This window comes from Xyrauchen texanus, chromosome 12 (genome assembly GCF_025860055.1).
Source record: "Xyrauchen texanus isolate HMW12.3.18 chromosome 12, RBS_HiC_50CHRs, whole genome shotgun sequence".
Classification (NCBI taxonomy): domain Eukaryota; kingdom Metazoa; phylum Chordata; class Actinopteri; order Cypriniformes; family Catostomidae; genus Xyrauchen; species Xyrauchen texanus.
Window position 1 is genome coordinate 40,306,809 of NC_068287.1, and position 27,128 is coordinate 40,333,936.

The 27,128-nt window shown below is 38.1% G+C and overlaps 1 protein-coding gene across 1 annotated transcript in view; it reads right to left on the bottom strand.

Annotated features, from left to right (window-relative positions):
- usp43b (ubiquitin specific peptidase 43b) overlaps nucleotides 1-22,847 on the bottom strand; it is an 87,855-nt gene extending 65,008 nt beyond the window's left edge. Inside the window, exons 1-2 of the mRNA XM_052138971.1 lie at nucleotides 22,251-22,847; nucleotides 8,741-8,893 (exon numbers count right to left, since the gene is read on the bottom strand). Of these exons, the coding sequence (XP_051994931.1) occupies nucleotides 8,741-8,893; nucleotides 22,251-22,847 (750 nt within the window). The remainder of the gene's footprint in view (nucleotides 1-8,740; nucleotides 8,894-22,250) is intronic.
- Between the last annotated feature and the right edge of the window lie 4,281 nt (nucleotides 22,848-27,128).

The following is a 27,128-nucleotide window of genomic DNA, read 5'->3' on the forward strand; positions in this document are numbered from 1 at the left end:
GACGGGACCCATCCTAATGGAGGAGGCCTCTTTCCCTCTCAGTGTAATCTGTGGCATTTTATCCTGTCTTCAACACTCCACAAACAAATCACTGTGGGCACTTAATAGTTGGTGACAGCTGATGGCCATCAAGTACCTGTGAGAGGAAAGTGGAAGGGCACAGAGCAGGAACAAGATGGAGAAAAAACACAGGCAAGCACCACAACACGGGGGAAAAAAGACACGCATCTGTAATATATAAGATGTAAGAATACCTCTTAGGCCGTAACACATGGTGGGGGGGGGGGGTACTATGACTATTTTTCAACCGATGGTACTATCTCCAGTGTCACTCATTATGGCAGACAGCCAGATAGAATAATGAGATGAATTACAGTAATCTGTAATGTAATTTAATGATCACATTAAATGAATATAAACCCATACTTCACAGCAGTGGAGTTTCCCACCTCTCTTGCTCTCGCTCTCCTTCAGTCCATATGCGCGGAACAAGCTCCTCTTTCATCTGCTTTTTCACAAAAGCTTCCTTTCATTATGTTGAGAGATGGCTTCACACCAGCTCTGTTTCCAGAGTGATACCCAGTAAACACAGCACAGAGAATGCCAAAAATCAGTGGCCTCGGGGTCACTGTGTGGGTGTGTGTGAGAGAAAGAGGGTAAAGCCTGGTGCACACACACAAATTTTACTTCTATTTTACCATCCGAGATACATTTCAGAAATCATTAAATATTTCCTTCGTCACAGGGCAAAATCATCAGACATGCTCACCGGCAGCCAATTCATTGCTTTTGCAATGAATCTTAGCCTCTGATGAAGTACTGATAGTTTTCTGAAATTTTGGGTTGCAGTCCTGCAGTGTGACCTCTTTCAAAATACTTTCAACATTAATGCAACAAGTTGCTCGGGTATATGCGGTAACATTTAAATTTTACATGTCAATAAGGATGTCAGAATGTGGTGCGAATAATTTCCCAGTCAACGCTGTCCATCTTAACAATTATTCGAAATCATAAACGTCAAAAAGACATCTGCTGAATGTCCTTTTGACATCCAGAAAGGGGAAAATTTTTACAGACGTTATTGCAGATACGCAAACCATTTAAGAAAATTATGTCCTCCAGATATAAACACATACATCAAATAGACATGTGCTATCGGACTAGTAACCATGACTGTAGTAACCATGGTTAATTTTGTGGTTACTATGCTTTAACAACAAATGCTATGGTTTATTTTCTTAGGTTATGTTTAGGTTTAGGGGTTGGTGTAAGGTTTCTGTGGGACTCTAAGTAAACACAATAAACATTCTGCAGAGATGCCCTGATCCTGTATGTTAGTTTTTAAATTGGGGTGCAAATAGTATGTACCATTATTTGCACCAGAGTAGGGGTACAAATAATATCTGCCACTATTTGGACTGTGGTGTAAAAAGTGTATACCATTATTTTCACCATGGTGCAAATAGCTGCCTTTTTTCTCCCCACAAGATCTCACAGGACTTATAAGCATCAATTGTAAAGAGAACCAGAGAAACAAACTGATTCAAATGCTTGTGTAACGGGAGCCAGCCGGTAGGTGCTGTGCAGTATGTAAACCTCATTCCCCTTGCCTCAAGAGGCGCACTAGCGACTGACACTAGGGGCTGTAGCCTTTAGCTTCCTCGTTAGCGTGCCGGAGATGCTAGTTCGAGTCCCGTTCGGAGTGGGATGAGCAGGATGGGTTACACTTGTTTGCCTCTTTTAAAACATATTGAGCATGACTTCTAGAGTAAGTCTGAAATACTCCTTTGGACTCAGTCTGTGACTTTACAGTCTGTGACTTCTTGTATGGAGGGATGTGTGGTCAGGGCCAGTTCTAGGCATTAAAGGGACTTTTCCACTGCAGGGTACAGTTCAACTCAACTTGCTTTTTGGGGGTTTTCCACAGTGGATAGTACCTGGTACCTGATACTTTTTTAGTACCACCTCGGTCGAGGTTCCAACGAGCCGAGCCGATATTAAATGTGATGTCAAAATCCTGCAGATAACTGATTGGTCACCAGCGTCATCACGCGACATCAACACGCTAGTTTTAAAGTTATAAACAGCGATAGCAGTATCATTTGTTCATGCAATTTTCGAATTGTGAAAAAAGAAACGCCTGTGCGCAAAACCACGCCGTGGCCAATAAACGAGGTGCAGATGGTCCACTCGTTATTGATGAGCGAAACGAAAATGTTCATGGCTACCAACGGATCTACCAACATTGTAGGGAAAAGTACAAACAATTTTTTAAGTGACTACAGAACCATCAAGGAAAATTGGAAGAGGTTCGACCAAATGGACGCTACTTAGATCGGTGAGCAATAGGAGGGAGAGTGCCCGGCTGGAGTCCACAATGGAGGATAGTATGTTAACTCTATATTCTGCTTGAAAGCTTCACTTTATTTAGTTGACCAGCTACTGGAAGCTTGCAACCAGGCCAATTTAGCTGTTACACTTATGTAAAATCACCATGCAACAACTGCTTTATGCAGCACAATGAGCTAGTAGCTAACAGCTAGCTGTCGTGTTATTGTTTTGCTCAGTTTGTGTCATGTTTAAGATGATGTCACGGCAGTAGAGGCGGCGCAACTATGACGATCAGTATATAATCCCACCCACGTTGAGGTGGCACTAAACTGCAATGGAAATGCAAGCTCAGAAAAGTAAAGCGAGCAGAGTTGAGGCGAGTTGAACCATAACGTGCAGTGGACATTGCCATAGAGGCCCTAGGCAAAATTTAGGATGATTTTTTTATTATTATTATTTTTATTATTTAGTGTGTTATGACATGCAACAAAGTGGTAACTTATTCAAATAATCACTTAATCACATAATCTGCTTCAAGCAGTTCTCTTTTATTTTATTAAAAGATGAAATAGCAAATAAATAAATAAAAAATAAAAAAAATGTTTTGCTCAATGTAGCAGCCTGATAACTTATCTGATAAACAGATAAAATCCTGTGCAACAATGTCTTATAAGAGTTGCCTACAGCAGCCAGCCAGTCAGAATGGATTTTCTGCCAGCTTTTGCCATTTTTGTTGCAACATGCATCATGCTTGCTGTGAATGGTCTGTGGGTAATCCATGCTGTGAGACTGAGACTAACCTTTAGCATTGATCAAATTTAAATATCCTTGAAACTTCTTTGTCTTAATTGTTAATTATGTTTTACAAAAACGGCAACTAAAAAATAACAGTGCAAAATAAATAATCCTATAACACATTTTGATATAATTTATATTAGCCTACTATTAATATTACTGTTAATGTATAACCATTTATAATAAATATAATTTTAACCATTTCTAAAGCTCCAACACACCAAAGACTTTCTAATAAACACTAACATAATAAATACAAGTATTTGAATAAATGTTTTTTAACATTCATTTTACTGGTTTAAGAATAGACCACTGAAAACCCCTTATCTGTCGACCACTAATGCAGTATGAATAGCTTATTAGGAACGCATTGTATGTTCTCTAAGCAACATGCTGAATTCAGTTTTTCTGAATCAAAGCCCACCATCTTTAAGCTTGTTCTCTATAAGTCAAGCATCTCGATACAGTACTCACTTGATTGACTCATTTTCTGCTGCTCTTGTTTTTGTGTACAGCACATAAAATTGAGGTTTGCGGCTTTTTGATGCCCCCTCCGGGCACATATACATATATATATATATATACACAACTATATTACTACTCATGTTGTAATGGCACTACCAATGTATACTTTGAACCAAAAACTTTGTATCATGGTATAAAAGTACAACACTTTTGTACCATACCTCCACAATGCTTTTTTTGAAAGGGTGATGCTTCCCACACAAAACAAGAGTTCTCCATCAACTTTATACATAGAATGTATCCCATCCTAAACACCAACTCAAAAAAATCCCAAATCAAATTTTACCAACCTTGCAATGGCTTTTGTGATTACTAGTATCTCGTTTTTATACAGAGATACTACAAGCCTTTAAATGGGAATTAAATTAAAAGAAAAATATACAGGCTTTTAATAATGGATCAAATTCAGTCAAAAGGGCAACAACAGAGAGAAGATGAAAGTAATGCTCAGAGATAATATGCCGTGCAGTAGCCACAGGCATAGCTGGAGGAACTGAACCAGCCCCAAGATAACAGCACAAACACACACACAATAATAATCAATTACTGGCATAATGCCGTAGCAATGCATTGCTGTTCATTAAATTATTTGTATCACTTAAACTGAAAATCACAGTCTTGCACAAATCTTAGTTCATATTTAAGCAGTGGTTCGAATTCACGACATTAGCAATGTATTAATTAGTTAAACAAACCAAGAACATCAGTGTACAGTATGATGTTTCTGTGCTTAACGCTAATGTTTTCACAAGCAAATGAAAACCTTCTGGCGGGTACAATCGCTGTTTTATGTGCAGCGAGGCTGTTTCTGCGTTCACTGTGCGTCCCCTCTCCTCCCGCTATACTCCTTCTGCAGCTTCAGAGGAACCACACGAAGGAGGCGCACAAGGACGGGGAATACGATACCCAACTTTATATTTCTTCAAAACCTGATGAGATTTCATAATTCTCTAAATTAGCAGAGTGTATCAATGAAACCAACGATTAGATGGCCAGAAATGTCCTTCAGCTCAATTCCGACAAAACAGAGGTACTCATTATTGTACCAAAAACATCTAAAAACAAGTTGCTAAAATATTATTTGATTCTCGATGAATGTCGATACATCGTCTTCAACAGCGAAGAACTTAGGTGTTATATTTGATACCAATCTGTCTGCAGTACTTAAGTGACCTTCTACCACGCTATATTCCATCACGTTCATTACGATCGAAAAATTCTGGCCTGTTAATAGTTCCTAGAATATCAAAATCCACAAAAGAAGGTAGATCTTTTTCATATTTGGCTCCTAATCAAGGAATAGTCTCCCAAACACTGTTCGAGATGCAGACACACTCCCTCAGTTTAAGTCTAGACTAAAGACTCATCTATTTAGCCAGGCATACACCTAATTTATCCTCCAACCCACAATTAGGCTGCTTTAGTTGGGTCTGCCAGAACCAGAAACATTGATCATGATCTATAACTCTGCAATAAATTGAATGTCGGCATCTATGCTAATATTATTCTATTTGTTTCCCTGTCTCAACCTCAGGACTCCTATCCTGAGGTCACCAGAACCGGCTGGATCCAGCTTCATCCTACTTCGTTTTGGACTCCACTGCTACGTGTCGCTGAGTGATGATGACAAATAGCAGCCGGTGCCAGCAAAACATCACTTCAGGCTATTAAGATGGACTTCAGAGGATGAACTGATGCCAATGCCAACAATAAGACATGAGATACTTCATATGCCATTGCCTGAACCTTGGATTTAGGATAGACCTCACCGAAATTACCAGCCGGTTGAACTGCGATGCACCTACCTGATCTCTGCCTGTATCGCCTCGGTCTAATGATGGACTAAACTCTTGAAATAGAATACATAGACTATCAATTAATTGCCATCAGCCAACTAACAAAGGACAATTGCATGTAACTTTTGCAGTTAATACAGGATGGACTTCAAAGACATTAGTCATTAATCTTACAGTTCATACAAAATATTTGTTTAAACACTGTCCCTTAACACTTTCTTAGTTTAATCATTTTAAACCATGACTTGCACTATACATAAGTAATATTGGCATTATGTTCATGATGTTAGCCATTCTTAAACCCAGGAAAGGCTATGTGCCGAAAGTTTTGACCACTCCCTTCAGGGCGCAGGTTATTATCCTTCAGGCTTTCTCCCTCTCCTCTGTTCGCTTCGGCTGAAGTGGAGAGGCTACACACACTGTGTCCTGTAAGAGCACTGTGTGCATACATATCGATCACATGAGGCAAATGCGGCTTTTGGATCAGCTCTTTGTTTGTCGCAGGTCGGTTTAAAGGTTTGGCTGTCTCCAATCAAAGGTTTTCACATTAGATAGTGGATGTCATTGCATATGACTTGAAAGGCATACGGTGTAGGGCAGTAAAAACTCACTCCACTAGAAGCCTGGCATCTTCATGGGCATTGTCTCATGGTGATTCCCTTGAAGACATCTGCCTAGCTGCAGGTTGGGCATGATTTTTACAACCTGGATGTTTCCTCTCTCTCTTCCCAGGTGCTTTCTGTGATGGAGAGTTAAACTCTGTATTCTGCTGCTTACTACCAGCTTGTTTACACATGGTCATCCCATAAACCGCAGTTAGCAGTCACTTTATATACGTTTTCACTACCCATTTGGTTAGTCCTTTATTTATACTTATTCACACATGGTAGTGATTTAATTCACACATGATAGTGATTTAATTGCGATGACTGCACTACCCGATCTTGTTTGTGTCATTGCCATGTATATCCATCCATTCATCATTCCATTACCCCCTTCTTATTGCGATGCAAAGAGGAGACCTTGTTGGTGTTTTTTGCTACCTAGGCATCGTTACAAGTGTGAATCGATAGCACAGCGTGATGGTATACATTCCCCATAGTCTCAGCTATGATGCAGCGTTCATGACTGAATTGATAGGGAATTATAAGCTTACGACTGTAACCATGGTTCCCTGAAATGAGGGAATGAAAGCTACGTAATCTGGCCAAGTTACAGAATCTTCACTACAAGGGTCGAGTATAGCTTGCACCCTTCAGTCGAATATTCTGAAAATTGTCATGTCAGTCTATCGGCATGCTCACATGTGGCATGTTAAGCCAATCAGCTCACATGATGTAAGCTAATTGATCCTTTGACATGTAATCGGGTAGCCAATCAACTTGTGTCTTTTTTTTTGCCCAACATTTAAATAGCTCAGTTTTGCATCCGGCTTCTCTGCAGTGCACTACGATTTTTTGATTCTTTGAAACCCACCTCCACATGTCTAGATGTGCTACATGGGGATTGTATGTATGTCTGTTCATGCAGCAGGATGTCCTACCTGCTCAATACAGCATGTCTTGCATTTTTTCTAGTTGTGCAGTAGCAGCAGGATGTCCACATGCTTAGCTCGGTATGTCTGTGTATGTAGTAGCAGTCGCAAGTTCAGCAGCAACGCAGATCTAGTCCACCAAGCCCAATATCCCATCAATATGTTAACCAACACTAACATGCTAAATCTTTTTGAGAGTTGACATGACTGAAGTAATGTCTAGTGGCTATACTTTTGAAACATAAACATATGTTTGAAACATTAATATTTATGCACTGGCCCCATTCACATCCACTGTAAATCCCCTTTTTTATAGACGAAGGACAAGTAAAATAATTTTTTATGGTAAGTAACATTACAAAACAAATCCTGTCTTAACTTGAATTGAACCTGGTGCATTCCTTTATAATCAGGTCACAATTATTGTCATCCCTCTGACTTTGGCAGAGGCAAATTCAGTAATCAGATGTGACACTTTTTAAGTATGGTATTAAAGCACAGAAATCTGTACATAAATGTTCTTCAGAAACAATCAGCTGCATAATGTGTATTCAAATTAAGTCATTGGCATTATTTTAAGCAAAGGCTTTTGGAGTGGTTTGGTAACCCCAGGATATACCAAACCTTTATAATTGGCTGACTCTGATTTCCGGAAAATGTTCTGCCTCTACAGCTAGCAAAATATTGGGCAAAATATACTAGCATCCTTGTTGAAATTTGTCTGATGAAAGGTAAATTAGAGAGGCAGTAGATTGTTCCATGCCAGAAAGCGGTCTCCATTATTAGGGCTGAATGTAATCAAAAACAGCGGAGATACTGTGGAGAATGGGTATATTATTGTTTGAAAATCTTCTTGCCCTGTGTAGATAATATGTTTTTGAGAAAAATATTGATTTTAGAAGTCATTGCAAACAGTTACATGCAGTTTAAAATCAAAGTGATAAACGACAAGTACATCTTTGCATATCTTGTTTTGCTCATCTCTATCACATGACAATAATTGTGGAGAGCCCTGCTGTCTTTTGCTGCCATGGTGATGTGGCTCAATGTGAGGTCAATTTAACCTTTATACACTTGCAGACCAGCAAAACGTTATGGCTTTTCATGTTAATTCTTTTTTTGACTCTCTCCCTGAGAGTCTTGCCCTGTGTAGGTCACAGACACTGTAAAAAGCAATTTGTCTTGGTAATTCCAAGGTTACATACAAGACCACTACAGCATTAGAGGCCGTGCACAATGTGCCACTTGGCATGACTCTCCATATTTCATTAACAGATGTGTTTGTGTGCGGGTGGTTGGGGCATGTAGACAAGACTCTGACCTTGAAAAGAAATGTAAAATTTAGGGAAATGGCTGTTTGGTCAAATGTGGGGTTAGAAAGCCATTAATAGCTCATACAAACAGAATGCAAATATTTACCCATAGCAATTATTATGAGTATTCATATTGCAGATATTTCAGCTGATGATTTGTGGAATGCACCATAGTAATAAAACATGAAACATTCCAAATGAAAGAATCACAATCACATGAGTTATATTAAATTATAGTGGCCCCAAAATGTATTTGGACATCCTCGTACAATAAATTCGCATTAGATACAAAAATTACATTTGTACATTTTTAATGTGTGGTTTAAGAGTCTAAAGTTTTGGGGCTACTGTATATTTTATCCTTTCCATAGCTTTTGTTTGGTTATATTCTCATACTTTCTCAAGTGTTGGGCAGGTATTACACCAGTTCTCAGACACACTCTTACCTTTCCACTGGATTTGCTTTTGTTATTCCCACTGGGGAAGGTGGAGGACAAGTTGACGTCCTCATTCAGGTGGTCCAACAGCCAAAGCAGGAATTCCAGAGCATCATGCTGGGAGTTCCCCCGGAACTGTGCTCCATATTTAGACACAGTCATCTGGAGACAAGGCACAAGATAAAGGTCACCCAAGTGATGGTGATAGTGTTTGTTTGTTTCCATCACTGAGTTGGTATGATTGCAAGACATGGGGCAATTTTTTTCGTGAGTGCACAAAGCGCAGCGCATTTTTTGCAAGAGTGCTTTTTCTAAGCACAATTTTCATGCCAGCGCAAAGCGCAAGTGGGCATGGGTGGGAGTATTTGTGCTTTATGTGTGTGTACTGTCATTTCTGCAGAGCTACACGCCCACCTGATGCCTGTGGTTGGCTAAGGAAAGTCGCCTTGATGTACCAACACAAAGAGGCACCAAAACACTTTCCCGGACTTTCAGTTTCATTATACCACGTTGGTGGAATGACCTTCCCAACTCCATCCGCGAAGCTGACTCAATCTCTGTCTTAAAAAAATTACTTAAAACACATCTTTTCCATCCGCATTTAACCAGTCACAAAAAAAAAAAAACTTTGTAGTATGGCACTTTTCATACCACTGTCTCCTTAAGATGATTCGCTTATGTTTTTCCTCTTTTGTAAGTCACTTTGGATAAAAGCGTCTGCCAAATGAATAAATGTAAATGTAAATGTAAATGTACTGTATGTAAATTAAGTGTCACAAAGCGCAATTTTCTATTTTCTTGAGAAATAGGTAATCGAACGAAGACATTTGAAAAGCAGGTATGTTTGCAGCCTAAGTCTAAACAAAGTTCCTGCTTTTATTTTGCAGTTTAGAGATTCCACCAGCAGGTAATGAAGATCATTTCCAAACTCTGAAAATATAGTGGAACATCAAAATACGTCCATGATGATCGCTGTTGATCACTGCATAGTTTTATGAAACAAATATTTATGATATTTGCGTTAAACTATCTTTAGGTCATGGTTTATTTTCAATTATTATTATCATTATGTTTAAATTTACAATTGTATTTAGGATTTAATTTGTATTAGTATTTTTCCACCTGTTGTTGTACTGATTTTAAGTCACTGCAAAAGGGGCTGAGTGAGTATAATGTTTGGATTTGGTATGATTTGTATGACCACATTTTTCCTCTTTCAATAAATGATTTACATTTTTCCAAACCAAACCAGTAGAAGTGAAGTACTTGCCGATACAATCACTGTTAATACTCGCCATGATTTTGCAGATGAAAGGGATTAATAATACTTACATTCTCTATAATTTAACAAAGCATAAATCTAAATCCTGACGAGAACCACATTTTCCATATGTATTAAAAGAGGTGTGTCACTGTCAAAGAAATGTGCGTGCCATTCAACAGAAATGCACTTAATGCACAAAAGAACATAATTCTATATTTCTATTCTTCTAAATCATTGCATACAGTCCATTTACACTACCAACATCTTATGAATGTCTTTGTTTATATCACTGGTGCTTGACAGGAAATAAACTGTTTATATCACTGGTGCTTGACAGGAAATAAACTTTATAATACACAGTGCTGAAGAAGAACCTCAGAATGAAATTGCTCTTGACCCAGCCTATTAGCGTTTTGCCTGCAATTTCACCATTCTTGCACAAACATACCAAAACTTCATGGCCATGCCCATTGACTTTGCATGTATGATGTATCGCTTAGCGCTAGTGCTCTTAAAATTAGGCCCTCTTTTAAAAAACCTGGCATAATATAAAGCTCTGAATAATGAAATTACATTATGCATTTATGTATTCTTTGGATGTCTATTAAATCTCTTCAAAAACAAATCCTTCAGTTATTAAATCATTGTTCAAATTGACTCAGAACAGAAACTTTTTTAGGGACTACCATACAATGAAGACCAGCTGGAGGATTTAAATTGCATTCTGCTACACAGTGAATGATGTTCAATCACTGCTGATCATGGCAGCATCTGTGTAAATGAATAACTGAAGACAACTCTTCACACATCAGTGACTGCAAAAACAAATAAAAAATTGTTCTTATTAAATGCTGAGTATTCAATACATGGCTGTTTTAACGCTAAGGCTGTCGTTGATCATTGATATCACATCATAAAGCAAACGAGACGTGAACTTTAAACCCACATAATTCTTTAATAAAGCAAAAGGACTTCTGTTTTAAATGCTGCCTGCCCAACATGATCACACGTGAAGTTGGCATGATGATTCCGATAGTTTCGGTACACTAGGATCAGCGACTGTATGCGTCGCGCTGACATGCAGCATTCTTTTAATGTGTTTAACTTTCCACCTGGTGTGATTGGCAGCACGTTGCATCAGCTGCATGGGAGACTAGGGTTCAAAGTCAGGCAGTAACCACGTTTGAATAATCAATGACTAGCATGATTCGGAGGTTTCACTTTTCTTTCTAACATTACTTTTTTACTCCACTAATGGTTAAGGTAAGGTTTGTGTTGGGGAATAGAATATATGCTTTTCTCTTCATTGTATAACGTCCTTTAAAGCTGAAAACAACTTGCTTCACTACTAGCTTTTGGTGACCTCTCCTGGACTTAATGGAGCTCACACGTGCCCATATGCCCTACAACACTTACCGCTTTGGCCACTGGGGGCAGTGTTTAGAAATTTCAGTAAACGTAAACCAATTTTGATTAAAGAAAGTCGGTCTACTCTTTCCGATTTCACTGTGAGATCAGGCTAGCCTGCCAATGTCATCCTGGAAAGTTACACAATTTGAAATGCCAAAGTATACTTTTAAATGCCAAAGAATACTTTTCGTACATCCTGCGCACAGTGTGTGTGGACGTAAATTTCGATTATGCTTTCAAGGCCTGCAATGTGTAAGGTCGTGTAAACACCTTAAACTGTTTTCCTTTATCGCAGTAACGTCAGAAACGGTTTTGAGCATAAACTGATTACATGTCAAAGGACCAATCAGCTTACATCATGTGAGCTGATTGGCTTAACATGTCACATGTGAGCAATGATATAGCATAGATTTGCTCATACCCCAAATTTCGTATTCAAGTAAACAAACACCTTTACCGGCGTTCTTGTCCAAGTATTGTGCGCATGCCTGTTTACATTTTGACGTCAAAAGTAGGGAATAATGTCTCATGTAAACATGGTTTTCTTGCATTGTCTGATTTGTTTTTTTATGTAGCGCATTGAAACATGCACTTGTGCACAAAATCTATACAACTTAAATTGTGCATTCAAGATTCCCAACTACAAATTAGCTTCCGCCATGATTCTGTAATTGACAATAAAGAAAATTTAGTAAAGAAAATACATTTACCACTATTATGACATTGTGGTAGCGTCATAATAATTTTAACATGACTTTAAGGAAAAAGTGTCAAGTCGTGAAGGTTGAAGTCGACATCAAGTCTCTTGCCACTTCATCAAGTCTCTTGGTGCTTCCTCAATTAAATATAAAATAGTCTTGAAAGTCAGGTGTATTTAAAATAGGGATGCACCGATACCACTTTTTCTCTTCCGATCCAATTCTGCTGCACATACTATATATATTCTTATTAAACACAGCCTTTTGTGATTCACAGAGCTATCGCACATCTTCAAGTGGCTTTGAATAAAATGCATGAGTCATATGAACTGCTTTTATGGTGTTTTATGTCATTTTTTGAGCTTGACAGTAACGAACATGACTAACACACAGTATGGGGTTTGGATGGGGCTCGTTGGACCGATACCCGATCCAGTCTAAAAGCTTCAGTATCAGAGCCGATACAGATCCAGGTATCGGAGCGGTGCACCCCTAATTTAAAATGACAATTTTAATGCTGAGTGACATAAAGATTAAATACAATGGTATTAACCATCTGAACTCAAACAAGCAGCAGGAAGTAAATTGCAGATAATAATGTGAATCTGTACAGAGATAACGTAATAATCTTAACGTTAGTTATATAGTGAGAAAGTGGGTCATATAATCAAAGAGTTTAAACTCATCTTCAAAAGAATGGAAGTCTAGTTTTAAAAATGCTTTACTCTTCTGAATCTTCTCCCCTTGGTGCTTCATCCTCAAATGAGTTAATCAGTAGAATGTCTTTCAATATGAATACGACATTCATTCAACAAAGAACTCTCTAATTAAAACATGTGACAGAGGAACTGCTATATACTTCTCACAGAAAATAAACAGAGGTCAAAGATGATCACAAGACTTAAGTTATGGAAGAACATGTAGCACAATGTATAATGTATAACTTACAGTCACTAGTCACTGGATACTCTGAGAATCTTTACATTATAATCCCGTAAAATAGCCTTGGTTATAAAATAGCTGAGAAATGATTACCTGTGGAATTAGGGAGAAGATTCCTGTTGGTATTTTATGAAAGGATAGGTTTCTTTTCATCATTGAGTTCTCAGCGTTGATTTTAATGTGCTTTTTATTTGGCCATTAAGTTTCATAAAAAATGCATCAGTAGACTGATTTAAAAAATAATCAAAATAAAACCAAAATGGCAATATGGTCATATGTGATTATAAAATTGCAATGGGCTGCACAATAAGACAAATAAACATGGTCTGAGGGCACTTTAGAATGGGTAACAGGCTGTTTTGTGCACACGCAGGTCACATGCATTGTGAAAGAAATAAAGTACTGCAAGTTCAAACATTGGGGCAATTCCAAAGTTTAGAAACCGTTACAAATTATTATACAATTCTCTTAAGGTGGCACATTATAACAGACAAGGAGTGGACAACAGTGCTTCCCTAGATATGGTGCATTGTAAACTACACAACGCACTTTCGGTCTCAAAATAAAAGCTCAATGTGAAGTGCCAAAATAAAAGCTCCAGGTGTAGTAAATAGGAAAGAAATATATTACTTTTAAAATCTAATCTAATCCTCAAAATAATAATGTTAATTCAGTATTATAAAAATAAAACATTGGGTCCCAAAGTAATAATTTAGTATCATGCAACATTCAACAGGATTTTCAGTGGAGTAGTTTTTGCAAACTTTAATCATTTACAAAAAAAATGTAAGTAAAATATATAATATATAAAATATATTATATGTATCATTGTATATAAAATATAAAAGTGCATATCAATGAAAATGATTAGATCTCATTCTCCCTTGTGTTCATTTAGTACAAAACTGTAGGGAAACATGCCTTTTTAATTTTTAATAGATTTTTATTTAATGCCTTTAAAATACTGAATCTAGCATGCTACAATGGCTGTTTGCATAAAACGATGGTTCCTCTGATTAAAAAAAAAAAAAATCACTTTGAGCCATTTTAGAGCAAATACATAATTATTGATGTATATCGAATATCGTCAATAGGCTGAAAAATATAGAGATATAATTTTTAAGCCATTTTGACCAGCCCGAATCATGCACAATTGCTAAAGAGTTTTGGGGCTCTACTTTCATGACCTTGCTAGGTGCAACGGGCAATGACCGTGAATTTTCGTGAGAGCGCTATTTCTAAGTGTAATTTTCGTGCCAGCCCAAAGCGCAAATTGGCATTGTTAGGAGTGTTTGCATTATCTGAGGGTGTATGCATACAAATTGTGCGTGAACTGTATTTTAATTAAGTGGTGGAAAGGGAAATTAGCTATTTTCCTGAGAAATAGGTCCTTACGCTAAGACATCTGAGACATGTCTAATCTCATTGCAAGGTGTAAAATCAGTTCCCACATTTGCAGTTTGGGTATTCCACTAGCAGGTGATATTAAAGAGCTTTTAATCACTTTTAAAACCATGATTTGTGTGTCAGTAGATAAATAATAATACTAATACTAATAATAATAGGTTTATTTTGTATAGCGCCTTTCAGAAATGACATAAAACAGAGAAACATATAACAAATATACATCACAAAACAATGAAAAATGGGAGAGAAGGAAAGCATCAAGCATCCCGTAACACTGTCAAGACTGCAGATATAATATACATAGATAGAGAACACGTACATTGTGGTTCGGAGGCTGTAGAAAACTCATACTTCCACTGTACTATTAAGCATCATAGCACTGAATCAATGGCAGACATAACAGGAGAGTTCACAGCAAGGATATAGTATTAGGCTGCGTCGGATTGATTCCATCCACACCGCAAGACTTCATGGCAATGGTTGCGCCCTCTCATCGTCTCTAGTGAAGAGTGCGACAGAACAACAGTGATGTGGACAACAGCTCTGATCTTTCTACGCTGTAATCTTGAATATTGTTCTCTAGCACCAAACATGCATAATTTCTGCCCTGTCCCGCTCCGCATGCGTTGCCTCTTTTCCCTGCATGTGTGTAGACATGAAGCGCCGCATGAGTTAATGTGGTTAGACCATAAACATTTTCGCTTCTAAATTTATCTTTATTAATCAGCAGGTTACGAGCCTTTAATAATAAACAAATCGAATTCTGCTCTAATTTTGTGAAACTTAATTAGATGTCTGGAATGTATAAGGAAAGACTAAAATTACTAGTTGGTAGACTAGTCTCTCACTTTAATGAAAATATACAAATTTTAATGTAAAAATATTGCAACAAATACTGGACTGCTGTCACTATGCTTCAGAACAAACAGATGATCTTTTAACATTCATTTTCAATTGATAAACTATAAAATATTTTTATATTTTGGTAGAAGATCCCGCAGACCCCACTGCTTTTTGTAGAGACTACTTTGACTGTTTAGAATACATTTATTCTTCTTTTCTTCCGTCAACTTTGAAATAAAAAAAAGAAAGAGCAATGTGTAAATGTATATAGTAATAAATATAGATATCGAACAATATGAAAAAGATTATCGTGATAACAATTTTGGCCATATCGCCCAGCCCTACTGGCAGTACAATAACCAGAGAAAAACCTTTGTGCTAATTTGTGCTTGAACCGGCCCATTGGCGATTGCTCACGCGATTTCCCCAACCCACTTCCCCTTAGATTAAGCGCATGTTTGCGCAAAAATACTAAAACTTCATGGCCATGCCAACTGACTTTGCATGTATGACGCATCGCAAAGCGCTTTTTAAAATAGGGCCCTTGATCTCATAAGATAGCATTGTGTGAAGAACAGAGCTAAAAGTAAGTGTTAATGAATTTATAATCTGCCGTATTACTTGTGATTTGTGTGAAAGGGAATAAAAGTCATTGTTGTAGCACCTCTAGTGTTTATGTCACCAGGAAACTGCTACTATATGTACAAGGCAAGTAAAAATCATTTTGGAAAAATATCAGTTTGGTAAAATGATGAACACATGAGACCAGGTTGATCAAAGCAATTTAACAGAAATGTTCCAATGTTGTTGTTTTGTTATTTCAAAGACATAAAGGATAGTACCCAAAGCCATCCATAATAATCATGAATTAAATAATTAAACATGAAAACATTTTATTAAAGAGAGTGGGCATAAAATGGATGTTTAAATATCAAAGCTTTGTTCTTCAAAGTTTTCTTGATTAATATCATTTCAGTGAACCCATGAAGTAAGGATAAAAGACTTAATTGTGTCTTAACACAATTCTCTTTTTGTGTTTTGACATATTTCCTATATACAGGCAGTTGGGGCGGAACATGTCAAAGAGCTTGTTCCATTTTTTAAGAGAAAGACTGTACATTTCAAACCCTTACAGATATCTGTAAAAAGTTTATTTTGACAATTTTTAAGAGTACATTAGCATATAGATGGTCTTACTGCTAATAGACATGGACTAAATGCCACCCAACTCTAATTTTTAGTTCATGAGGTATTTAAAGGGTGATGGCTTAGGAAGGACAAGGCAGAGAACATCACACCACTGGGAACTAATCAGTGTGATTCCAAAACTGACATGTTTTTGGAACACTAAGGAGTTAATGTAAACTCAAATCAACCATTAACTCTGCTCCACTCCCCTGTGAGTTGGATTAGTTTGACATCAGTCACCGTACACAACATGACCTTGTGCTCTGTAAAATACCAGACTATCATCCATCAACCACATACCATCTCATTACCATCTCTGTCAACAAATGGAGCCCTCTTTACCCTTTAACAACTCATTTATTTGAGTTTCAGTTTACAAGTTTGGTTATAACCAGTGAAGCACTGTTAAAACAAGAAAACCACAGTTGAACATTTGAGACCTTTTCAGTTACACATGAGGTCATGTACCTTTTTCATGTGACACATTAATGGTGTTACATTGTATTAAATAATGGAACATAAATTATATGGAATTTTTATTCTGTCATCATTAACCATTGCCAAGACTAAGGGAGGGCTGGGGGAGCATTGCCCCCCTAGATCTTCCTTGTGCCACTCAAACCATCACCAGTGATCAAGGGGGACCAACCCAAGCAAAATGATCAAAGAGGAGCCCCCCCCCCCAGTCAAACAAAGAGATAAACAGCCCACCCCAAAGATGAAAATGCCTCCGATCACATCCTAGTACCACCCCATCATTTACCTTAATTTTGGTTAAGGCAACCTTTGGTGTAACCAGGGACGTAGATTCCGGGGGTGGGGGTCTGGGGGAGGTAACCCCACCATTAATCAAAACAAGCAAGTACAACCCCCCACATTTGTTATACCATGATCAAACATGGAAATGTCCCGAACATCACCAATTCTCTCATGAACAACTTCATATTTTGTCTGTTTCTTATCTAAAGTTCTCATATGGCTTCAGAATACAAGGAATAGAGTGCATGAGTCTTATTGACCAGATCTTGGAGCTTGAAAGTCTCCACTCATTTGTAATTGCATGGAAAAGAACAATAAATTCATAATTTTTTCTCCAGTGTTGCATGGAACAAAGAAAATAATATGGGTTTTGAATGACATGATCATTTTTTGGTTGAACAATAACTAAATTACCTGTCTCCTTATTACAATTGTAATCCTTTTACTATGTAAATCATATCCTTTCTGGCCTAATTACAAATAGATTGCACTTTACTAAAGCTGATATTAAGGAAACAAAGTTAAGCACAGTGGGAGGTTTAAATGATAGGGTAGAGCTCTTGATTGTTTATAGAAACTTCCCCTTATCTGTGGTTAGGCACTCATTAACTCTTGCAGACGTCTGAGAAACTGTACACAAACACAAACCTGAGACAGTCAATCCACACATCTTATCACATGGCTTGTTGAGCGCGTTACCACGGAGATATAGCATCTGTGTAGGCTCATGCTACTCACCACGGACCACACCGAGAGCGAACCGCATTATAGCGATCACGAGGAGGTTAAACATACATCTAACTGCTTAGTTTCCAAAAGTGTATAGGGTCATTAGTGACCAGAGAAAAAGTTTACTATCACAGGATATCTATTTTTTGTTTATAACAAATAAAATAGTGCTATATTCCTAAAAATTACTACAATATCATGTCGATTTTCTGCACTATGTTGGTGAATTATTAGTATCCCATATGCATGTATACATACATTTTTAACATATTATTTGTTACTACAAGTGGCACTGTTGTTTCAGTGATTGACTTGATTTACATTTGACATTGCTATTTGACGAAGAAGCAATGTGGAAGTAAACAATAGCAAGTACAACAAATTAACAGTATGATATGGCTATTGCCATTTGGGTGAACTATTGAAATTCACCCAAATTTGAAGTTCATCTATTTAGACTCAGTAAGTGAAAATACATATGTGTAACTTATTATACATAAGCACATTACACGCTTATGTGTTATGTGCAGCTCAATATGTGTTTGACAGACAGTTTGTCTCATAAAAATTCAGCATGGAAGTAATTAATCTTGTTCAATATTTATTGTATAGTCTCTTTGAAATATGGAAAAAATACATCATAAAAAAATACCAGAACATATTCTATTCAATTATTTTCAAATTGTCTTGAAAATGTTTTTACAAATGTTCATTATCTGGGCATTTTGTAGATCCATTTGTGATGGCCTACATGCCAGGTTAAGACCCAAGATATGTAATAGTGTTTAAATAACACAGTGCTGGACTGGTAATCTGGCATACCATGCATTTTCCCGGTGGACCGACGCACTTTTGGGCAGATCAGAGGCGTAATGGCCATTGGGAGAACAGAGCGGGCCGGTGGTTCGGCAGCGAAACGTGCCGAATGGGCCGCGATAAGCAACAATGAGCCTCCGCGTTATGCAGAACGGACCACAAAATGGTGCCGCGATATGCAGAAAATGCCCCGCTCAACAGATGGGCAAGTTGCCATGTAAAATCCCGGGCCGATTTCTCTTCCCAGTTCAGCCCTGGCAAAACACCAATGCATTTAAAGGAATAGTCCGGGTTAAATACAAGTTAAGCTCAATCTACAGCATCTGTGGCATAATGCTGATTACCACCTAAATTAATTTAAACTAAAATCTACTTTTTAAAAAAGCAAAATGGCATTGGAAGTGAAAGGGGGCAAAATTTTGGAGTGTTTAAAGTCAGAAATGTGAAGCTTACACTCCTGGCACAAAAATGTAAGCAGCAAGGCTTTATTTGATGGCTTGAGGCATACATCTTCCACTTGATCACATTACAGAGGTTTTCAATGGGGTTCAGGTCTGGAGATTGGGCTGGCCACGACAGGGTCTTGATCCAATGGTCCTCCATCCATACCTTGATTGACATGGCAGTGTGACATGGAGCATTGTCCTGCTGGAAAAAACAATCCTCAGAGTTTGGGAACATTGTCAGAGCAGAAGGAAGCAAGATTTCTTCTAGGATAACCTTGTTCGTGGCTTAATTCATGCGTCCTTCACAAAGACGATTCTGCACGATTCAAGCCATGCTGAAGCAACCCCAGATCATCACCGATCCTCCACATGGTTGTCTAATGGACGGAGACCTAGAGAGTTCTACAAGCTACAGTGTCTCTTCATCCACTGTGAAATTTGGTGGAGGATCGGTGATCATCTGGCTTCAGCAAGGCTGGAATCGCAGATTCGTCTTTGTGAAGGAAGCCCAAAGCCCAATCTCCAGACCTGAACCCCATTGAAAACCTCTGGAATGTGATCAAGAGGAAGATGGCTGGCCAAAAGCCATCAAACAAAGCCGAGCTGCTTGAATTTTTTGCGTCAGGAGTGGCATAAATTCACCCAACTGCAATGTGAAAGACTGGTAGAGAGCATGCCAAGGCGCATGACAGCTGGGATTGAACATCAGGGTTATTCCACCAAATATTGATTTCTGAACTCTTCTGAAATTAAAACATTAGTATTGTGTTGTTCAAAAATGAATATGAACTTGTTTCCTTTGCATTACTCGAGGTCTGTAAACAGCATATTTTTTGTTATTTTGACCAGTTGTCATTTTCTGCACATAAATGCTCTAGCCTAAATGACAATATTTTGATTTGGAAATTTGGGAGAAATGTTGTCAGTACTTTATAGAATAAAACTAAAAAAATGTCATTTTACTCAAACACACACCTATAAATAGAAAATCCAGAGAAACTGATATTTTTGCAGTGGTCTCTTACATTTTTCTAGTGTTGTATAAGACAAACAATTTCAACATAGAGCGCTTGCTGAAGAGCGAAAGCTAATGTGTATGTGTACCGGCGTCATGTATGAACATGTTCTTCATGTGTGTTGATTACAGGGTAAAGCTCTTACACAAAGAACTATAGTATAAAAAGTTCATATGGAACTAAAAAAGGTTCTCCTTTTTTCACCTTGTAAGTCATATTAAGTCATATTCTCATGTGTAAATCAAGTTTTTCAAGTCTGCAAATGTGATATAAAGTATGAGTAGGCTAAGATATACAGTAATATTAACTTAAAGTTGTTTGACCATTGTGACCTTGAGCAAGACACTTACCTTAGGTTTCTACTCCAGGGGGGCTGTACCTGTAATACAGGTGAAACTCGAAAAATTAGAATATTGTGCAAAAGTTCATTAATTTCAGTAATTCAACTTAAAAGGTGAAACTAATATATTATATAGACTCATTACAAGCAAAGTAAGATATTTCAAGCCTTTATTTGATATAATTTTGATGATTATGGCTTACAGCTTATGAAAACCCCAAATTCAGAATCTCAGAAAATTAGAATATTGTGAAAAGGTTCAGTATTGTAGGCTCAAAGTGTCACACTCTAATCAGCTAAACACCTGCAAAGGGTTCCTGAGCCTTTAAATGGTCTCTCAGTCTGGTTCAGTTGAATTCACAATCATGGGGAAGACTGCTGACCTGACAGTTGTGCAGAAAACCATCATTGACACCCTCCACAAGGAGGGAAAGCCTCAAAAGGTAATTGCAAAAGAAGTTGGATGTTCTCAAAGTGCTGTCTCAAAGCACATTAATAGAAAGTTAGGTGGAAGGGAAAAGTGTGGAAGAAAAAGGTGCACAAGCAGCAGGGATGACCGTAGCCTGGAGAGGATTGTCAGGAAAAGGCCATTCAAATGTGTGGGGAGCTTCACAAGGAGTGGACTGAGGCTGGAGTTACTGCATCAAGAGCCACCACACACAGACGGGTCCTGGACATGGGTTTCAAATGTCAAACGTCTTACCTGGGCTAAAGAAAAAAGAACTGGTCTGTTGCTCAGTGGTCCAAAGTCCTCTTTTCTGATGAGAGCAAATTTTGCATCTCATTTGGAAACCAAGGTCCCAGAGTCTGGAGGAAGAATGGAGAGGCACACAATCCAAGATGCTTGAAGTCCAGTGTGAAGTTTCCACAGTCTGTGTTGGTTTGGGGAGCCATGTCATCGGCTGGTGTTGGTCCACTGTGCTTTATTAAGTCCAGAGTCAACGCAGCCGTCTACCGGGACATTTTAGAGCACTTCATGCTTCCTTCAGCAGACAAGCTTTATGGAGATGCTGACTTCATTTTCCAGCAGGACTTGGCACCTGCCCACACTGCCAAAAGTACCAAAACCTGGTTCAATGACCATGGTATTACTGTGCTTGATTGGCCAGCAAACTCGCTTGACCTGAACCCCATAGAGAATCTATGGGGCATTGCTAAGAGAAAGATGAGAGACATGAGACCAAACAATGCAGAAGAGCTGAAGGCCGCTATTGAAGCATCTTGGTCTTCCATAACACCTCAGCAGTGCCACAGGCTGATAGCATCCATGCCACGCCGCATTGAGGCAGTAATTAATGCAAAAGGGGCCCAAACCAAGTACTGAGTACATATGCATGATTATACTTTTCAGAGGGCCGACATTTCTGTATTTAAAATCCTTTTTTTGATTGATTTCATGTAATATTCTAATTTTCTGAGATTCTGAATTTGGGGTTTTCATAAGCTGTAAGCCATAATCATCAAAATTATATCAAGTAAAGGCTTGAAATATCTTACTTTGCTTGTAATGAGTCTATATAATATATTAGTTTCACCTTTTAAGTTGAATTACTGAAATTAATGAACTTTTGCACGATATTCTAATTTTTCGAGTTTCACCTGTAAGTGGATAAAAGCGCCAGATAAGTCACAAATGAATAAACTTATAATTGAGTGTATACCTTAAAATCCGCCGAGAGTTGAGGCGTGTATTGAAAAGTCCAAAGCGCTCGAACAAGGGACGCGAGCTGTTCCGTTACTTCTCCCTTCTCGTGTTGTACGTTCCCACTCCTCACAAACCCGTTTATATGACACAGATCCTGTTTATATCTCTCCAAACCCAGGTATTCAGCGAGCAAATCCGTATTGCTCAGGCATTGCACAACGGCGTTCATGAAGCAGGTGTTCCCGTGGTTCTTCAAACCTATCACGCCTGGCGTTTTATCCCCGTACAGCGAAGATGGTCGCTCTTTCGACGAGGAACGGCCGGTGGGAACCGATGAACTTTTCATCCCCTGGCCACTTTCCTCTTTTTTCAGATGTCCAGAGTTTCCAGCGCAAGGTGCGCTCTCTCCAAACCCACCATCGTCTTCTTCAGTCTCCGAGCGTTCAGTTGTTTCTCCACCGCCAGCCCAGCTTCCGAAACTTTTCATGATCCTAGTCACCAAACTTTCCACGGATTTCAACGATTTCCTCCGAAACAGCTTCACTGTGATTTTATCCTTGCGTTTGGTTGACTTCCCGGATTCTTCTTTCGCCGTCTTGTCGCGTTTATCCATAATTGCTTGTTAATTTCCCCTCAGGATCTCTGTATCTTCAAGCAGTGTTGATCTTGCGTCGACATGCTGCGGTCATTGTGGGTGATAGTGGTTTCACGCGCAGTTCGGCGCACGGGTTTTCCATTCGCTCGCTCGCGCGAAGGAATGATTGACAGATCTCCCATTGAGCGGTCAGAAACACACGTGACGTCACAGTGGCGGGAGGCTGTGACTGGGCTGGTGAGTCGTCAGCACGAGCGCTCCTTCTGCTTCGTAGTGGCGGGAAGCCGCGAGCGATGGAATGATGGACAGGATTTCATACCGCGGTCGGTACAGCAACTCACGTGACGTCATAGTGAGAAACGATTAACAGAGCGCGCGCGCTCTCTCTCTCTCTCTCTCTCTCTCTCTCTCTCTCTCTCTCTCTCTCTCTCTCTCTCTCACACACACACACACACACACACACGAGCGCCCCTGATACCTCATAGTGGCGGGAAGCTGAGAGCGATGGAATGATTGGCAGGTCTTTATTAGAGCGGTCACCGCGGTTACGTCATAGTGGTTGGTAGCTGTAAATGCGCGAAGTCACTTTATCAAGTATACGTGTTCAGCTAACTTTTTACAACAATAATATAGGCGCGGCGCTAAGTGTGGTCTTAACGGGCTTAAGCCCCGGATGCTCACTGACCCTAGAACCACCCCTGTTGTATACAGGGTTACTTTTGAAATGCATTCCACCACAGATTACAGATTACATGCTGTAAAATGTAATTTGTAATGTATTTCGTTAGATTACTCAAGGTCAGTAACATATTCTAAATACTTTGGATTATTTCATCAGCACTGGTAGATTTTTTTCACTTGTTTTGACTATAAAACTCTGCCAGTACAGTAAGACAAAATACACATGTTAAAAATACATTCTCTGAAAAACCTAAATATCTTATGCAGTGTTGTAAAGATAAATCTAATTGATATTTTTACAGGAAAATAATACAAACATTATTATCAAGAATATGATTTTGCCCTAATATCAAAGGTCTTAATAGAAAAAAAGAAATTATGATCCAACGTGAATTTTCTTGATAAAAAAACATGATCATGCCTGGTAACATGTGCATGTAAAATGGATAAAAATAGCATTTTAGCTTAGTGTAAAGTTTTTAACACAAGGATGATTTCTATTCCTTCTGCTCCAAACTTCAAACGTACTTCTCTGTCTGCTCGTATGAATGTGACACATCATAAGAAAGTGTTTCACCGCTATTCAAATGCACCTTGGATCGCATCATTTATATGTATAAATGGGACTAAATATTAAATGAAACAAATGACAATAAAATGCAAAGTAATCTCTTCAGTTATCAAAATAATTTTTGAATGTAACTGTATTCTAATTACAAATTATTTAAATTGTAATTGTAGTGGAATACTTTTATTTTGTATATTAAATACGTAATCCCGTTACATGTATTCCATTACTCCCCAACCCATGTATATATATGTATATTCCCTCATTATTTAGCGATAATATTCAAAAACTTTATTTGATATATTCATTTTGTGTGTATGTAATTGATAATAAAATGTGCTGTAAACATTTGAATGTTTCACATCAAGCACAATAATGAGTTTTACAGAAGCCATGAACCACAATATAATTTGATTTATTTGATCTAGGCGCCTGCGATGGACTGGCGACCTGTCCAGGGTGTCCCCCGCCTTTCGCCCAATGTTAGCTGGGATAGGCTCCAGCCCCCCGCGACCCTGTACACAGGATAAGCGGTTGACGATGGATGGATGGATGGATGGACGATCTAGGCGCAATTTTTAAATTATTATTATTGTGTAGTGCAGGCTTATTCAACTGGCGCCTGCAGGCCGTTTGAAATTTTCAGTGGCCGGCATGAGGTTGTCAATTATCTTAGTGGCTGTTCACACCGAATGCGTTTTGTGTCTGATGGTGCTGATTTTCAATTGTTCTATACTTAATACATTTACACTAGAGGGAAGTCGCAGGTCTCAATGTTTTTACAGTGTCTTGTGCAGGAGTGCCAAGTTTTTAGATGTTTTCAGAAGTTGTGCTACAAATAATTATTATCCGGAATTGGGGCCTGGGTAGCTCAGCGAGTAAAGATGCTGACTACCACCCGTGGAGTTGTGAGTTCGAGTCCGGGGCGTGCTGAGTGACTCCAGCCAGTTTTCCTAAGCAACCAAATTGGCCCGGGTGCTAGGGAGGTATAGAGTCACATGGGGTAACCTCCTCGTGGTTCTGCTCTTGGTGGGGTGTGTAGTGGATTGTGCATGGATGCCGTGGAGAATAGTGTAAAGCCTCCACACGTGCTATGTGTCTGCAGTAACGTGCTCAACAAGTCACGTGATAAGATGCATGGATTGATGGTCTCAGATGTGGAGGCAACTGAGATTTGTCCTTCACCACCCAGATTGAGGCGAGTCACTGCGCCGCCACGAGGATTTTGAGCGCATTGGGAATTGGGCATTCCAAATTGGGGAGAAAAAAATTATAATTATCTGGAATTTTGACAAAATTTTGAGTAAATAACTTAAATCACACTGAAAAAGCGATAGTTCAGATAAACAGAAAGTAATATTCATTAATTTGGTGAAGAAAGCATTCGAGTTTGAATCATTACATCTTTTAATTTTTTTATAAAATTTTTCTGTGAATTTTTTTCTCTCTGAATGTTTTTCTCTGAAATTGTATTTTTCACTCTACATTTTTTTTTCTCCTCAAGAGGCAACACATGATAAAAATATTTGTATTGCTATCTATCAATTCCGTATGAAACAAATGTAACAAGTTAATTTAATTGTGGATTTTGTATACTATTATGATGATAGTGAAACTTTGTAATACGGCACTTTTTGTACCACTGTCTCCCTAAGATGATTCGCTGATGTTCTTCCTCTTTTGTAAGTCGCTTTGGATAAAAGCGTCTGCCAAATGAATAAATGTAAATGTAAATGTAAATTTAATGTATTAGAATACTGTCTAACATTATATTTGTATTAATATTAGTAAAATATTCTTGTTGTCGTGTTATACTTATTATATAGTTATTATATGTTTCACTATAGCTATAAATCAACAGATAAAGTACCACAGACATTCTGTGACCTTGAAGACATTCGATTTCATATTGACTGATAGTGACACCTGGCGGCTGAGGTTGGTATCACATGTTAATTGTTTGTTAGCTAGAAGAAGAAAAAATCTCGGATAAAGGATAAAACAATTCATTTCAGAGAGAAAGAAAATTCAGAGAGAAAAGAATGTATTTTTATAATACCTTAATATACCTTTCAGTGTATTTCTGACCTGCCAACACACACAATCTGGTGGCATTTCAATTTAACAGAGAAAGTGCAGTTCATGTGACTAAAATACCATTGTTTCAAATAGAGAATCAAGAGCATAATATACCATTTACATTGTGGACGCAATAATTTAGAAATATGAGCATCATTTTGATTCAGAACGCACTATAACCAAGTGTATTTATTGTCTGTAATAAAATGTTTAGAATGTGGGTTTGTTGCATCTCTAATTGATATAAGCAGTAAAACTGAAATACTGCAAAACTTTATTTCCACAGCAATTTTCCACTTTCTAAAAAGTACAATGGCATTACCATCTGATGCCATAACTTTACCATGATTCTGCCACAGTGCTTTTTGTAAACTTACCAGGATTTAAAAAAGAGCAGGGACTTAGAAACAGACAGTCTTTTAAAAATATCACTATGTGGGGAAAAAAGGTTAAAACAAGCAATTTGTGATCGAACATATTGACCCATAAAAACGATGTTTTAGTTCTCCAAATTACAGTAGCACTGTAAGAAATAAAATAAATCAAATATAATTTTACAATACTATATTAGTACAATAGACTTTATACATCATGGCCAGCCTGTAGGTGTGGATGATGATGTAATCCCCTCTGATTGTCTAATATTGCTCCACTACACCCACGATGTATTCACTGTGTCCTTTAGCCTCGTGGCTTTTACTGTCCTTCAATTAACTTCACACCTTCACAGGTTTATCATCACCTCTTGTGGAAAGAACGGACATTCAATCAAAATGGAATTTTTATTAACAATGCGTTCACTTGTTATCACTTCACTGCCACGATGAGGAAAAAAAATTCTGTTTAATTCTGTCATAAAACCAGACCACCTACTGTTTTTCCATTTCTTCAGCAGTCAAACTGCCAAAGCACTGAAGTAGCTTTCAACTCTGTCCTGTTTACATTGTAAGAAGCAGAGGAGATGTGTCTAT